Consider the following 17,202-nt stretch of genomic DNA (forward strand, 5'->3'; position numbering starts at 1 on the left):
TTGGAATCTCATGGGCACCATTTGATGTTAAGGCGTTTGATGTTAAGGTGTGTTTGATATAGTTTCAGAATAAAACTTCAAGAAAGAGTTAGCCAACCCAAACATCCTGACTTTTAAAGTTGTAAATCCTAATTCTCTATAGAGTCTTGAGAGCTGCGATATAAAATTCTACAATACTTAAAAAGCATCCTGGATATAGAGTTTAAAGTTATTTAAACTAATTACGAGGAAACAATATACTCCAGAGGAGAGCTGCTTTTAAGCCTTGTTCGTTTGTGCCAGATTGGTGGGTCGGAACGATTCCTAACCGGATTGCTTCTCTAATTTATATAAACTTTGATTAGCTGGAACGATTGCAGGTGCAATCCGACACAAACGAACAAGGCCTTACAGAGTTCTTCTATTGAAGCGGAACCATGTCAAACAGCCTCTAAGATGGCTTTGAAAAGCGCACCTGTTTCTTTCTAGACTTGATGCGATCGTAGATGGCATCTGAAGCAATCACGACATGCTGACTGAGAGGGAAATAGAGAATTTGGCAACCTGTTCAAAGGCACGGGGTTTCAAATATCATAAAATTCCATTTTGTCAACAAGTCAAATGAACATTGCAGACATCTGTACTTGTACATTACGGGACACAACAACAGTTACCCAGCTGGTCCACCTCAATATCTGAAACCTTCCTGGACGATTTTACAGGAAGTCATTAGCAATCTACGACATTCCTAATAGATACACTACCAACAGGAAACACCTATCTTTTGGCTATCTGGAGATGAATGAACAGATTTATATACATCTGCCCACCTCCATCACTGCTATTCTTACAAACTTATTAGCTTGCATGAACCAATCCCATTGGCCCCTAAGCTTCCCCATGAGGATGACTGATCTCCTGAATCACAAAAGAGCTGCTAGCGTAAACCTGTGATTTCATGAATCATGTGGGCCGACCTAATAAAAACACAGGCGGCTTTGAACATGTTGACATACAAAGAATATATGCAGGGTCGTTTTTTTAAAAAAAAGAACATATGCAAGGTGAAAACTGTAGAAGAATCATGTTTTACCTTGGTCGTATCAGCATGCTTTTGCTGGTTTTTGCTAGACCCTCTTCCTTGTTCCTTGCTACCTTGAGTCTCCCCATCCAAGAAGTTCTGGTCTGATGATTCTGAAGAAGACGGACAGTTTTCTTTATAGCGTAACAGTAAAGCGCAGCAATACATGTATTACTCCAGTAGAAAATGCTAATGTCCCTTCAAATACAACGTCAGTCTGAACAGACATGCTAATATAACTTTTATTGTCATGAATGTGAACTTTTACCATATTGAAGTTTGTTAACTCTAGGTAAAAACACAGATCGATTCTGCATTGTTTCCCCCTTGAACATATTTACAAAGCACTACCTACCATGGAAGCATCATGCACCTACCTCTCCAAGAAAACGAATGCCCATGCTGGCGCAAACGGAAAGCAGCTGACCCCCTGGAATTCCTTTGCCTTGCATGGTAACTAGTATCTCTCTCTTGTCTTGGACCATTAGTTGATGCATCATCATCCATATAATCAGCTCCATCTCCGTCAACCTCGACAGTCCCCCAATATCCATGTCCCTAATGTTTTGTTTAAAATAGAGGAAGAACAATTTCATACATAGAAAAAAAAACCTTGATAAGTTGATATTGATAGAGTAGCGAGAACTTGTTGGCACTACCTCATCATATTTTGTGTTTCTACCATTTCCACTATAAGAAGATTTTTGCCATGCACCTGGAGTTGCATAGAATGATTCTGCCGAATTCATTTCCCCCTTACTACTGTACAATTGGTTAACAAATGATTCCTCCAAAAAGGTAATGTAGAGCATGTGCTTCTCATCGGTCCATCCAGACGATGAACCTGCATTCGACGTATCCTGGCAGAAGAGAATAGGAGTAAACCTAATAATCTATTAAATTCAACAATATCCTCCAATGATTGCGCTATTGTAGTATTGACATCACAAGGAATTTCCTTCAAAAATGCCTTGTGGCATTATAAAAATACATGAGATGCATATCAAATAAAGAGGCAAGCATGATTGAAGGATAGAACACTAAGGGCCCCTTTGGTAGGGCTTATTTTTCAGCTTCGGCTCTGGCTCATGCAAAAGTTGTGCCAAACACCTCTTTTTCAAATGGCTTCACCAGTGAAGTGCTTTTCCAAAATGAACTAGAGGGCATGAGCCAAAAAAAAGTGGCTCACCCGGCTTCAGCTCACGTCATTTTTGCACAATAGCCCTCCCACCAGTCCAAATTATTTTTTTTGGTCCTGCCCTCAATCCCTAGCCACGTACAGGAGAGATAAACTATACAAGGGTCTTTCTGAAAAACAACCTATAAGCCGTTTTGCCAAATGATTTTTCAGAATGGCTTTGGCTCATCTAAAGAAGTGGTTTCACCTCGTGAGCCAGAGCCAAAGCCGTTTTTGGAGAAGCCAGAGCCCTGCCAAAGGGGCCCTAAATATGCAAGTAAAAATAAATTTGATTCCTTGATTGAAATCAGGCGATCAGTAAAGAAAGAAGCGCTTTATAAGTACCCTCAGGAACATGCATAATTGACACCAGAAATCCAGAATTAATTGCTGATAGAACTAAGAGACTATCACAAGGTCCCTTTTCATGTAAAATCCAGAGACTTCTATTTCTTGTTTTGACACATTTTTCCCTCACGCTAACAAAGATATTTATGGTTCAGAGCTAAACCACAATAATCAGATTCTCAAAGTGATTTCTTCAGCAGCCTTTTACGGGCCTGTTTGGTTCGGCTTTTTCCTGAAGAGCTTTTCTGAAAAGCTGGCTGTGGGGAAAAGCTGGCTGTGGGGAGAAGCTGGTGGTTAGAATCTAGGTGTTTGGTTCGGCTGCTGTGGACAGAAGCTGGTGGGCAGAATCTGAGTGTTTGGATATGCAGATTATGATATTGTAGATTCTGATTAAAAAAAGAAAACACATAAATACATACTACCAACTAGTGCATTACGAGACTGACTGGATTATTAAATATCAGTGTCTGAAGTGTATATGCTTAAATGTCTAAATTATCGTATTGTTAACATCTGAACATGAGTGTAAGAGAGTTGGAAGCGTGTGTTTGTATATTGATGAAGATAGACAGCACATGTACAGGTATATATAGGGGAGGAAGGTGAGAGGTAAAAGGAAGCCTTCTACACCTAAGGAAAGATCTAGAGTACAATCAGATCCTCAATCATAGTGATTGAGATCCTCAATCAGATCCTCAATCATAGTGATTGAGATCCTCCCCTAATCCTCTCTATCTATATCAGACAATACTTCCATATAGGGCGGCCGACATATCTGCCAGGCGACAGCCAGGATACAGTTTCTAACACCCCCCCGCAGTGTTAGCGTCCGTGGAGCGAACGGTAAGACTGGTCCGAAATTCAGTGAAGACTGCTGATGGTAAGCCTTTGGTGAAGATGTCGGCGTACTGGGAAGTCGTCGGGACATGTAGCACGCGAACAACACCGAGGGCGACCTTGTCACGAACGAAGTGAAGATCAATTTCCACATGCTTGGTGCGCTGATGCTGAACAGGATTGGAGGACATATAAACAGCACTGATGTTGTCACAGTAGACCAATGAGGACTTGGGGAGAGGAACATGCAGTTCTGTCAACAACTGGCGTAACCAGGATACTTCAGCGACTGCATTGGCAACAGCGCGGTACTCGGCTTCGGCACTGGAGCGGGAGACCGTGTTCTGGCGCTTTGAAGACCATGAGACGAGGTTAGCACCGAGGAAAACAGCATAACCGGAAGTAGATCTCCTAGTGTCTGGACAGCCAGCCCAATCAGCATCAGAGTAAACCACAAGTTCCATTTGCGGAGAGGAACTGAGGTGAAGGCCCATCTGAAGAGTGCCTTGGATATAGCGCAGGATACGCTTGAGAGCAGCCAAATGAGGTTCCCGAGGATCGTGCATGTGGAGACAGACTTGCTGAACAGCATATGCAATATCCGGACGGGTGAAGGTGAGGTACTGTAATGCGCCGGCAAGACTGCGGAATTCCGTGGGATCGGAGACAGGGTCACCGTCGGCTGAAAGTTTGGGGTTGATATCAACAGGAGTTGTACAGGGTTTGCAGTTACTCATACCAGCTCGCTCAAGTATCTCAATCATATACTGGCGCTGAGAAAGAGTGATGCCAGAAGCAGATTGTTGAACATGCATGCCCAGGAAGTGATGAAGGGGGCCAAGATCCTTCAGTGAGAATTCCTGTTGGAGAGCAGTAATAGTCCGCCGGAGAAGATTCATGGACGAAGCAGTTAGCACAATATCATCCACGTAAAGAAGAAGGTAAATCATATCTGTGCCCTTGTGGTAGACGAATAATGAAGTGTCAGACTTGGCCTCAACGAATCCAATTTGAATCAAGTGAGAAGCAAATCTACTGTACCAGGCACGAGGGGCCTGTTTGAGGCCATAAAGTGACCGATTGAGACGGCACACATAATCAGGATGAGTGGAATCTTCAAAACCGGTGGGCTGAACACAGTAAACAGTTTCTGACAGGGTCCCCTGAAGAAAAGCATTGTTGACATCAAGTTGGTGAATCGGCCATCTGTGGGAGAGAGCCAGGGAAAGAACGGTCCGGACTGTAGCTGGCTTGACCACTGGACTGAAAGTTTCTGAAAAATCAATACCAGGGCGTTGAGTGAAACCCCGAAGAACCCATCTGGCCTTGTAGCGCTCAAGAGAACCATCAGCTTTGAACTTGTGTTTGAAAACCCACTTGCCAGTCACAACATTGCAAGTCGGCGGTCGAGGCAGAAGATCCCAAGTGTGATTACCAATAAGAGCAGAATATTCCTGTTCCATAGCGGAGCGCCAATTTGAATCAGTAAGGGCTGCGCGATATGTCCTCGGAATGGGGGACAGTGCGGCGGCTTCAAAAAGAGCAGGAAACCGAAGACCACTCTTGCCACGGGTTGTCATCCTGTGGTGGTTGATCACTGGATCGACAGGGACTGCACCAGCAGGAATAGGTGGTGCAGTGGCGGTTGTCGGAGAAGGTGCTGGAGCAGTAGCGGTGGGCGGGCGTCGAGAGTAGACCCGTCCGCAGAAACGATCAGCAGGAGCTGTCGTTCTATGGACGTCGGGCACGGTAGTAGACCCAGGCGGCAGTATTGTTGGTGCCGATGCGCCTGGGAGACCAGCCATCCGGGCAGGAGACTGGGACATCGGGGCAGGCCCAGCTGGCGCGGCAGGTGGCTGAAATGCCACCTCTGAGGAGACGAGGGGCACAGCCGGCGAAGGGGCCACCGGTGGGGGTGGTGGTGGCATACGAGTACCTGAAAAAGAAGACACGGGCGACAGTCCAAAAGGAGCTGCAACCGGGTTAGTGTAATTGTCAAGGAAATCGAAGGCTGCTGGTGGGGGTGGATGGGAACCCTCAGAAAAGGGAAACGAGGTTTCATCAAAAACCACATGACGGGAGATAATGGTGCGATTGGAGTGGCGATCAAAGCATAGGTAGCCTTTGTGGTGGGGGGAATAGCCAAGGAAGACACAAAGGGTTGAGCGAGGGGATAATTTATGTGGAGTGGTGGCAGAAAGGTTGGGGTAGCATTTGCAGCCAAAAACGCGAAGGTGGTCATAGGATGGGTTGTGACCGAAGAGAGCAAAATGCGGTGTAGAGAGTGCGAGTGTTTTTGTGGGTAGGATGTTGAGGAGGTATGTTGCAGTCCCAAGAGCCGCAGCCCAAAAATTGGGGGGAACACTGGATTGAACGAGGAGGGTGCGGATGATATTGTTGATGGAACGGATGACACGTTCAGCCTTACCATTTTGAGCTGAAGTGTAGGGGCAAGACATGCGCAGATGGACTCCATGGGAGGAGAAAAAGTTGCGGGCTTGAAGGTTGTCAAATTCGCGACCATTGTCGCACTGGATGCTCTGGATAGGGACACCAAACTGCGTACGAACGTAGGCAAAGAAATTGGTTAAGGTGGAAAGGGTGTCAGATTTGAGACGTAAGGGAAATGTCCATAAATAGTGAGAGCAGTCATCCAAAATAACAAGATAATATTTGTGGCCAGACACACTGGTGATGGGTGATGTCCAGAGGTCACAGTGAATTAACTGAAAATTACAGGTGGCGCGGGAGGAAGAAATAGGAAATGGTAGACGAACATGTCGTCCGAGTTGACAGGCATGACAAGGATGAGTACTAGTGTTTTTATTACAGGAAATTGCGGATGACTGCGCTAAATGTGATAAAACGGCGTGACCGGGATGTCCAAGTCGTTGGTGCCATAGGGTAGATGCAAGAAGAGCAGAGGCCGGGAACCGCAGGGGGTATAGTGGACCAGAGCTGTTACATCTGAAGATCTCGCGCCGAGTGGGAAGATCCTTCACAGAGCAGCCAAAAGGATCAAATTCAACAGAGCAATTATTATCAGTGGTAAATTGACGGACAGAAATCAGATCCTTAATGAGCGAGGGGGAAACTAGGACATTATGAAGAGAAAGGTTGTAGGGAAGACGAGTGGTGCCAGTGGAGGTAACAGGGATAAGATGGCCGTTGCCAACGACAATATGAGTAGGAAGATGCTGGGAAGAGGGGGGATGAGATATTATACCAGCGTCAGATGTCATGTGACTGGAGGCACCAGTGTCAAAGTGCCACTCTTGTTGGGGTGGCTGCTGAAGAGTGACAGTTTGGAAGTTGGCAGCGAGGGTGTGTTGATCCCAGACGGGTGCAGGCGTAGAAGGATCGGCGTAGGCAGGGGGCGGCCCATATGCTGCAGCAGGGACAGCCCACTGACCAGGAGTGCCGGCGACGAAGGCATGTGGTGGTGGGGGCGAGGCAGCAGGCGGACGAGGAGTCGAAGGTGGACGTTGGCCAGGCCACATGTAGATGGCCCCCGTCCAAGGGTTGTAGTAGTTGTAGTTGGAGGAGGGTGCAGGGCCAATGATGCCGCTGCTGCTGTTGCTGGAGGTTCTACCACCGCGCTTGCCTCGCTTGCCGCGTTGTCCGGAGGAGGAGCCATGACCGGAACCGCCCCCGGAATGGTGGGAGGGCGGGCGCTGATGTGAAGAACGCCCAGCAGGAGCGGTGGGTGTAGATGACTTGGAGCTGCTGTTCTCGCCAGGTGGTGTAGTAACAGCAGCGAGAGCTGCTGCAGGAGCAGCATTAGTCATGGTGAGCTCCTCCAGAGTAAGATCATCGCGGACCTGCAAAAAAGTGGGGAGAGGGGAGGTGCGACGGAGGTGAAGGCCGAGCGCTTGAAAGCGTTCGTTGAGGCCGCGAATGATGTTGAGGACAAGGGTCTTGTCGGAGACCGGCTCGCCAAGATCGCGAAGATCTTCGGCAAGCTTTTTGTAGCGGCGGCAGTAATCAGCTGCGGAGAGGTCGCCCTGAGTGAAGGAGCGGAAAGCTTGGTCGGCGTATAGAGTGCGCGTCGTGCGGTTCCCAAGAAATTGGGACTCAATAGCGAGCCACAGGACGCGAGCAGATGCACCGCGCTCGGAGATCATATCGGCGAGGTTGTCGGTGATGGAGCCGTTGATCCAAGACAGAACAACGGCGTTCATGCGAGTCCAGTCGGGCGAGTGGTGGACAGCATCAGACAGCACGTGGCAATCCAGAGAGAATTTGGTGAGGGTTAGGAGGAAGGACTCACGCCACCGAGAGTAGAAGGTGGAGTTGACGTCGAGGAGGAGTGGAACGAGGGCCCGGATGTTCTGCACGGCGACGGCTTGAGCGTGCAGATTGAGAAGTGCAGCCGCTTCGTGTTGGAGAAGAGCGGCAGAAAGCTGGGCGACGGAGTCAGCACCAGTGCCGTCGGAGGTGAGGTCGGTGATGGGGGGAGAGAGGGCCGCCGCCGCGCGCTCGTGAGCTGCACGGGCGAGGGCCGCACGGATGCGGGCGTCGGCGGCGTCGCGCTCGCGCTGGGCGAGGGCGGCGTCCTGCTCTGCAGCGGCGGCGCGAGCCAAAGCAGCCTCACGGGCAGCCAGGGCCGCGCGCTCAGAATCAGCAGAGGCGTCGCCGTCAAGATCGGTGATGGCCGGAGAGGTTGGCTGGAGGTCGGCCATGGGGAGAAGCAGCGCCGTAGAGGAGGCGCGCGGGGATGGAGGGCAGGAATCAGGACCTAGGCGTCTGATACCATGTAAGAGAGTTGGAAGCGTGTGTTTGTATATTGATGAAGATAGACAGCACATGTACAGGTATATATAGGGGAGGAAGGTGAGAGGTAAAAGGAAGCCTTCTACACCTAAGGAAAGATCTAGAGTACAATCAGATCCTCAATCATAGTGATTGAGATCCTCAATCAGATCCTCAATCATAGTGATTGAGATCCTCCCCTAATCCTCTCTATCTATATCAGACAATACTTCCATATAGGGCGGCCGGCATATCTGCCAGGCGACAGCCAGGATACAGTTTCTAACAATGAGGATTAAAGGTACACTTAACAACTGCAATGGCAGCAGCGCAACTGTTCCAAACACGGGTTTCAAATGTAGATTTGGCCATTTGGGAAATAAACACGGATTTGCATAGTTCAAAATAATTTAAGTAGAGATAAATGGAGAATGGGTCACGGGCACGTGAAAAGTGGCTCGGCTTCCCGAGGACGCGGGTCACGAGCCGCTTCTATCTGGCAGTTGACGAAGAGCTTTTGCGCGACGCGCTTTCACCAAAAGCTGCGGTAGAAGCTCTGCGTTTGGGTAGCTACCACGGATTTTGGCGGACAGAATCGTGTAGAAGCCGAACCAAACACGGCCTACATTTGGAGCATTCTGTCGAAAACAGTTTCTGCATGGTTTGCATAGGTACCTTGTATATGTTTGTTAACCATTGTACCTTGAGTGTTCCTCAAAATAAGCAAAGTAATACTATACCCAAAATAAGCAAGAAAATTAAATAAGAATAGAACAAGGAGGGCTGTATGAATGGCACAAGATCCTTTCCAACGTTATGGTGAAAATTATTAGTAAGAACCACTGGATCAAGTGTGGGTAGCAGCCAATCTGTCAGTGCATTAGCTTCTTATACCCCTAAGGTAATAACCAGGTGGTTAAGTTACATGCCAATATTGACTTCTTGGTTCCTAATGAGCTGTTAATAATTTCTGGGCATCTCAGAGACTCAGACAGATTAACTTGGTCACTGTTCTTAGTTGGACTTGGACCTATTCTTGAACTCATGTTTTGTGTCATGCACACTCCACAAATAAACGACCAAAGCTCCTATCCCAGTGAGTACCCTGCAAAACTAGCCAAAAGAAAAAAAACTCGGTCGGGGAGGGAAAGACCACCCTCCCGGTATTATATTAAGAAGAGGCCGAAACAATGGTCCCGGCCGAGAAAATCCCCGAACCCTGGCTTCCCATCACTAATGGGGCGACGTCAATCGTCCACTCTGCAACGGTCCAACCGGAGGGTGGCGCACAGGACATCGTAACCCAATAGTAGATGGGACACATCAAGGGGATTTTTTAACCAAGCCTAAAAATTCGCCCCCGAGGGGGATCGAACCCAGGACATAGAGGTGCTACTCGGAAGCCCTTAACCACTAGGCTAGAGGCCCTTTCGCCAAACTAGCCAAAAGAACTGCACAAAACTACAAGAATAGAATGTCAAGTGACCACCACGTATGCATTGACAAAATAACAAATCTAACTAAGGTTCTCAGCAAACAGCAAATCAAATCTTAAACTTCGCTATTAGAAAAGCAAGTGAAAACTGTATCTAATACTAAGCAACCTTTGGTGGTCATTGTTCATTTATTCTAATCAAACATGTAACATCACTAAGTTGCATAGCAACAATCAAACTATAACACCAATTTTGGAATAGAACTATGATACCGTTTTGGAATAGAACAATTGGAAACAATGAAGCATAATATATCCCATACTTACATCCAACTAAAAGATCTCTTCCTTCAAACAAAACAAAAGGTAAAAGTTATTCCATCACTCTTTGACTAAAGCTCGTTGTTTGTTTGCCCCATGTGTTGTTAGTTGTTACAGAGGTGAGAAGATCTTCTTCTTAAGAAAAATGCCCGGGGGAGTCGAGTTTTTTAATATCTGTTACAGAGTATATTCTATTTGTAACAGGAAATGAAAACTGGTGGTACCTTCGTACAAGGTGAGATACCTATTTAGATCCTTAGTGTTAAATGTTTGTGAAATACTATAAACATAATATTTTAAGTAGATAATGTGCAAGAACAACCAAAGTTAAACTTGGTAACCAGGATAGGCCTAAACAATAGTGGAAAGCGCCTGTTACCACAGGTTAACAATAACGGCCGCACCGGTGTAGACAGGTCAACTATAGTAATCTAGTTCAGACACTTGATTTGTAACGCTATCCGTTTCCTACTGTTATCCAATCACAGCCCGACACTCGTACTTGTTCCTAAATGATTGCCATGCAAACATGGATCTCAATAAGCCAATATTGTCTTCATGTTCGACTTGTCCTATGCTTTAGGTTTCACAGGCAAGCCACACGAAACATTCTGTAGCTGTGAGCGTCAATTCCCGCCAAAAGGCTATCAAATATCTGCAACAAAACCCTGTACAAAAGTAATTTCTGACCTGAGGTAGCAAGTAGCAACCATCACTAATAAATCAGCCATCGTTAGGTAATATATATGAACCAGGTAGCCAGAATTGCTCTGGGAAAAACCATAGCTGTTAACTCAGTAATGCCGGAAATGCTCAAAATCACAGGCAGACAATAACGTAAGCCTACATTCAGATCTAAAAACCTTCACTCTAGGAGTTGGATGTGGATAAAGCTACGAACCATACTTGTAACCATCTCACTAACCAACCCAAAACTTCTGTACCTGCATCGTATATGTGTTTATCGTGAATGTATCTACTTGTATTTATATATCAATAAAACTGAATCAAAATCAGCAGCACGTCGTTGAACAAACAAGGACAAAGACACACTAAACTCATCCATCAATTCTTCCACTCATCCATCTTCTTGGAACACAATCAAGGTAGCTAACAAGCTCCGGAGCTCCAATCCGTGCCTTGCCTGAACGGAGCTGAACCGACCTCATCCTAGTCGGTCATGTATCGCAAGTTGCAAGGCAAGGTCATAAACCTAGCAAAAATAAACAGAACAGGCCCGGGCTGGAAGCAGCCGAGCTGGACGCCCGGACCCCTCGATGGAAAAAGAAGAGAAGGGGAAAAAGGGGTAAGAAGCTGGGCCTCGATTACCCACCCCGAAGCGCTTCGGATCGGTCGGCGGTCTCTTCCCCATCGATCACGCGCGCGGCCGCGGCCTGCCCGAACCGACGCCGAGCGACACGCCGGGCGATGCGGTCAGCAACCCGGCCCTACACTGCAAAGGAACGCGAGCGTCAGAACGTCCTGAGGCAGCGGCGGGGTCGGGGGCGGAGGTGGAGGAAGGGGATCCGGCGAACCCTCGAGGTCGCGGCGGTGGACGGCGACGCACGCCAAGCGGGCCGTTACTGGGTTGGCGACGGAGAGGGGAACGGACAGAAAAGGGTGTTGGCCGGACACCCTTTTTATCCAGCGTGGCATGGGCGCTTTTCCACGTGGACGTACGACGCTGCGATAGACACCTGGCAGATAATATCTGACGGGCGGATGGACAGGACGGGCGGGCCGAGCGCTGGCGCCAGCAGGCCGCAGTACCTGGAGGCTGGGGCCCCCTCCGTGGTCAGGCACGCCGTCGCCTGTCGGAGTCGGACTATCGGAGTGATATAATGGGATTGGATATGAATGGATATCATTAAAACTATATTTGTTTTTATATTTTTATTCAAATTTGAATTTGAATGCGGTTAGCTTCGGATATGAATGTAAATGCGGATGTTTTTTAATGCAAATATGGATAGTCGAGCATCGGATATGGAATTAATCGAACACGATAGCGTTGATAACGGACTTTTTGTCGGATGCCGTGTAAGACACCATTTCACACATACCACGGTTGTTGTGATCATTTAACCACTCTTTGAATCCATTTTTAAGGATTTATGTAGACATATGTTATGTCTCTGTAAGATTTCATCAATTTATGAGGCTACTTGTGTATTATTAATTTTTTTGAAAAATATTAAAATACAATTAAATTCATAAAATATTCTAGTGTCGACAAAAAAAAATACAAATAAGCTACCAATAGTAATAAACATTCTACGAGAAGATAACATCAAGTTCATGTACGAAAATGATAAAGTGAAGTATTGATTATGTTAAAACTTGGATACTTAGAGTGATTTCATGTGTAAATTATGTAACATGTGAAAGTGAAATAGAAGAAATGATGGTGTATCGTGGATTTCATTATGAAACATTTTTAGAATTATATGTGGTCATATCTTGTGGCTCCGTAAAATTTTGTGAATTTCTAAGGCTATTTGTGTATTATTAATTTCTTTATGTAGAAACAACAAAAAATTTAAATTCATAAAATATTTAGTGTCGGCCAAGAAATGCAAATAAGTTATAAGACTAATAAACATTCTATAATAAGATAAACTTATGTTCCCACATGAAAATGACAAATAGAAGTATTGATTATGTTAAAACTTGGACACTTATAATGATTTCACGTGTAACTTATTGTCGGGGACCATAATTAGGGGTACCCTCAAGACGCCTAATTCTCAGCTGGTAACCCCCATCAGCATAAAGCTGCAAAGGCCTGATGGGTACGATTAAGTCAGGGATCAGTCCACACGAGTGACTCGATCACGCTTCACCCGAGCCTAGCCTCGGCCAAGGGCAGCCGACCTCGAGAGACTTCCGTCTCGCCCGAGGCCCCCCTTTTTACGGCGGACACACCTCCGGCTCGCCCGAGGCCTTGGCTTCGCTCAGAAGCAACCCTGACTAAATCGCCACACCGACTGACCAAGTTGCAGGAGCATTTAACGCAAAGGTGGCCTGACACCTTTATCCTGACACGCGCCCCCGGCAGAGCCGAAGTGACTGCCGCCACTCCACCGCTCCACTGACCAGTCTGACAGAAGGGCAGCGCCGCCTGCGCCACTCCGACTGCAGTGCCACTCGACAGAGTGAGTCTGACAGGCAGTCAGGCCTTGCCAAAGGCGCCATAAGCGAACTCCGCTCCGCCCGACCCCAGGGCTCGGACTCGGGCTAAGACCCGGAAGACGGTGAACTCCGCTCCGCCCGACCCCAGGGCTCGGACTCGGGCTAAGACCCGGAAGACGGCGAACTCCGCTCCGCCCGACCCCAGGGCTCGGACTCGGGCTAAGACCCGGAAGACGGCGAACTCCGCTCCGCCCGACCCCAGGGCTCGGACTCGGGCTAAGACCCGGAAGACGGCGAACTCCGCTCCGCCCGACCCCAGGGCTCGGACTCGGGCTAAGACCCGGAAGACGGCGAACTCCGCTCCGCCCGACCCCAGGGCTCGGACTCGGGCTAAGACCCGGAAGACGGCGAACTCCGCTCCGCCCGACCCCAGGGCTCAGACTCGGGCTAAGACCCAGAAGACGACGAACTCCGCTCCGCCCGACCCCAGGGCTCGGACTCGGGCTAAGACCCGGAAGACGACGAAACTTCGCCTCGCCCGACCCCAGGGCTCGGACTCCGCCCTGGCCTCGGCCAAACGATCTCCGCCTCGCCCGACCCGGGGGCTCGGGCTCGGCCTCGGCAACGGAAGACAGACTCGACCTCGGCTTCGGAGGAGCCCCCACGTCGCCCTGCCTAGGGCACAGGCCCGCCACGTCAACAGGAAGCGCCATCATCGTCCTACCCCGAATCGACTCGGGTCACGGAGAACAAGACCGGCGTCCCATCCGGCCAGCTCTGCCGGATGGGCAATGATGGCGCTCCACGAGCTCTGTGACGACGGCGGCCCTCAGCTCTCTTATGGAAGCAGGGCGACGTCAGCAAGGACTCGACCGCTCCAACAGTTGTCCCTCCGCCAGGCTCCGTCGCTCCTCCGACAGCCACGACATCACGCCAGCAAGGTGCCAAGACCTCTCCGGCTGCCACATTGGCATGTACCTAGGGCGCTAGCTCTCTCTCCGCTAGACACGTAGCACTCTGCTACACCCCTCCCATTGTACACCTGGATCCTCTCCTTACGACTATAAAAGGAAGGACCAGGGCCTTCTTAGAGAAGGTTGGCCGCGCGGGACCGAGGACGGGACAGGCGCTCTCTTGGGGCCGCTCGCTTCCCTCACCCGCGTGGACGCTTGTAACCCCCCTACTGCAAGCGCACCCGACCTGGGCGCGGGACGAACACGAAGGCCGCGGGACTTCCACCTCTCTCACGCCCGACTCCGGCCACCTCGCCTCTCCCCCCTTCGCGCTCGCCCACGCGCTCGACCCATCTGGGCTGGGGCACGCAACACACTCACTCGTCGGCTTAGGGACCCCCCTGTCTCGAAACGCCGACAGTTGGCGCGCCAGGTAGGGGCCTGCTGCGTGCTGACGAACAGCTCCCCGTCAAGCTCCAGATGGGCAACCTCCAGCAACCTCTCCGGCCCGGGACGGTGCTTCGTTTCGGGACTCTTGAGTTCATGTCCTTCGACGGCAGCTACGACATGATACTTCTTCCACCGCCGCGCGACGACGACAATGGCGGCCGACAACCCGCCCGCCGGCGGCGGAATCGACGACACCTTCCCCGCGTGGTGGAAGAGCAACATTCGAGCTCGCTTCGTTCTCTCCCCCGCCAACGGAGGAGGAGGCGGGGCCGTCAAGGCCAAGCGGGAGGCCGCGCTTCGTTGGCCGTCGAGCGAATCGACGCCCCGACGGAAGGCACGCCGGACGTCGACCTCGCGTTCGAGACGAAGGCAAGCGCCGTCCCCCCGCGACACGCTGGCCCCGAGCAAGAAGACGACGCCAGCGCGCTCGCGGAAAGCCTGCAGGACGTCGCCCTCGTACCTGAGATGACGGTGCAACCAATCCCCGATGTGACTACGTCGCTCCTCGTCGACCAAAATGTACCGACTAACTCCCATCTTACGTCATTTCGACTCGGCCTCGACCCGCCAAGCGACCTCGCTTTGGCGGGCGCTCTCATTGAGGCGAGTGCAACCCCACTGGGGTTTCGTGTGCGGTCGCCTTGGGACCGGTTGACGGACGTCTCGACCTACGGGCCCTCTGGGTCCGAGGAAGATGACGATCCCAACATCTGTTGGGATTTCTCCGGACTTGGCAACCCCAGTGCCATGCGGGACTTCATGACCGCATGTGACTACTGCCTCTCCGACTGTTCCGACGGAAGCCGCAGCCTTGACGACGAGAGCTGCGGCCCAAGCCGCGAATGTTTCCACATCGAGCTAGGGGATCCCTCCGAAGGCAACCATCTCGGCATGCCGGAGGACGGTGATCTTCCTAGGCCGGTGCCTCGCGCCGACATCCCACGGGAGCTAGCTGTGGTCCCCGCTCCGGCGGGGGGTTACGACCCACAACTCGAGCAAGTCCGCGAGGCGCAGGCCAGGCTCAACGAGGGAACAGGAGCGCTTGAGCCGATCCGTCGGGACGTCGGGCAGGTATGGGCGGGCCAACCCCCGGCCGGAAAAATACGTCACCTGCCCCAAGGTCTCCAGCATCGCGTCGCCAACGATGTCAGGGTCAGGCCGCCGCCCGCATCCAGCGGGGTTGGTCAGAACCTGGCAGCCGCAGCGATGCTCCTCCGCGCGATGCCGGAGCCATCAACCACCGAGGGTCGGCGAATCCAGGGAGAGCTCAAGAATCTCCTGGAAGGCGCTGCGGCCCGACGGGCCGAGAGCACTGCCTCCCGAAGGCAGGGATATCCCTCGGAACCTCATGCCGCGACTTCCCGATTCATGCGGGAAGCCTCGGTCTACACCGGGCGCACGCGTAACACCGCGCCTGCGGCCCCGGGCCACCTCGGCAACGAGCACCATCGACGCGACCGTCGGGCCCACCTCGACGAAAGGGTGCGCCGAGGCTACCACCCCAGGCGTGGGGGGCGCTACGACAGCGGGGAGGATCGGAGTCCCTCGCCCGAACCACCCGGTCCGCAGGCCTTCAGTCGGGCCATCCGACGGGCGCCGTTCCCGACCCGGTTCCGACCCCCGACTACTATCACGAAGTACTCGGGGGAAATGAGACCGGAGCTGTGGCTCGCGGACTACCGCCTTGCCTGCCAACTGGGTGGGACGGACGACGACAACCTCATCATCCGTAACCTCCCCCTGTTCCTCTCCGACACTGCTCGCGCCTGGTTGGAGCACCTGCCTCCGGGGCAGATCTCCAACTGGGACGACTTGGTCCAAGCCTTCGCTGGCAATTTCCAGGGCACATACGTGCGCCCCGGGAATTCCTGGGACCTTCGAAGCTGCCGGCAACAGCCGGGAGAGTCTCTCCGGGACTACATCCGGCGATTCTCGAAGCAGCGCACCGAGCTGCCCAACATCACCGACTCGGATGTCATCGGCGCGTTCCTCGCTGGCACCACTTGCCGCGACCTGGTGAGCAAGCTGGGTCGCAAGACCCCCACCAGGGCGAGCGAGCTGATGGACATCGCCACCAAGTTCGCCTCTGGCCAGGAGGCGGTCGAGGCTATCTTCCGAAAGGACAAGCAGCCCCAGGGCCGCCCATCGGAAGAGGCTCCCGAGGCTTCTACTCCGCGCGGCGCCAAGAAGAAAGGCAAGAAGAAGTCGCAATCGAAACGCGACGCCGCTGACGCGGACCTTGTCGCCGCCGCCGAGTACAAGAACCCTTAGAAGCCCCCCGGAGGTGCTAACCTCTTCGACAAGATGCTCAAGGAGCCGTGCCCCTACCATCAGGGGCTCGTCAAGCACACCCTCGAGGAGTGTGTTATGCTTCGGCGTCACTTCCACAGGGCCGGGCCACCCGCCGAGGGTGGCAAGGCCCGCGACGACGACAAAAACGAAGATCACCAAGCAGGAGAATTCCCCGAGGTCCGCGACTGCTTCATGATCTACGGAGGGCATGTGGCGAATGCCTCGGCTCGGCATCGCAAGCAAGAGCGCCGGGAGGTCTGCTCGGTGAAGGTGGCGGCGCCAGTCTACCTTGACTGGTCCGACAAGCCCATCACCTTCGACCAGGCCGACCACCCCGGCCACGTGCCGAGCCCGGGGAAATACCCGCTCGTCGTCGACCCCGTCGTCGGCAACGTCAGGCTCACCAAGGTCCTGATGGATGGGGGCAGCTGCCTCAACATCATCT

At 51.5% G+C, this 17,202-nt stretch overlaps 1 protein-coding gene across 4 annotated transcripts; it reads right to left on the minus strand.

Annotated features, from left to right (window-relative positions):
• Nucleotides 1–203: 203 nt before the first annotated feature.
• Nucleotides 204–11,603, minus strand: LOC100278465 (uncharacterized). 4 transcript variants are annotated; one of them, XM_008673797.4, is made up of 6 exons: nucleotides 11,466–11,603; nucleotides 11,264–11,383; nucleotides 1,720–1,920; nucleotides 1,438–1,618; nucleotides 1,073–1,173; nucleotides 204–543 (listed from the first exon to the last, which is right to left on the minus strand). In XM_008673797.4, the coding sequence occupies exons 2-6, from the start codon at nucleotides 11,300–11,302 to the stop codon at nucleotides 502–504; spliced, it is 564 nt and encodes a 187-aa protein (XP_008672019.1). In that variant the 5' UTR covers nucleotides 11,303–11,383; nucleotides 11,466–11,603; the 3' UTR covers nucleotides 204–501.
• Nucleotides 11,604–17,202: the final 5,599 nt, after the last annotated feature.

This window comes from Zea mays, chromosome 1 (assembly GCF_902167145.1).
Source record: "Zea mays cultivar B73 chromosome 1, Zm-B73-REFERENCE-NAM-5.0, whole genome shotgun sequence".
NCBI classification, from domain to species: domain Eukaryota; kingdom Viridiplantae; phylum Streptophyta; class Magnoliopsida; order Poales; family Poaceae; genus Zea; species Zea mays.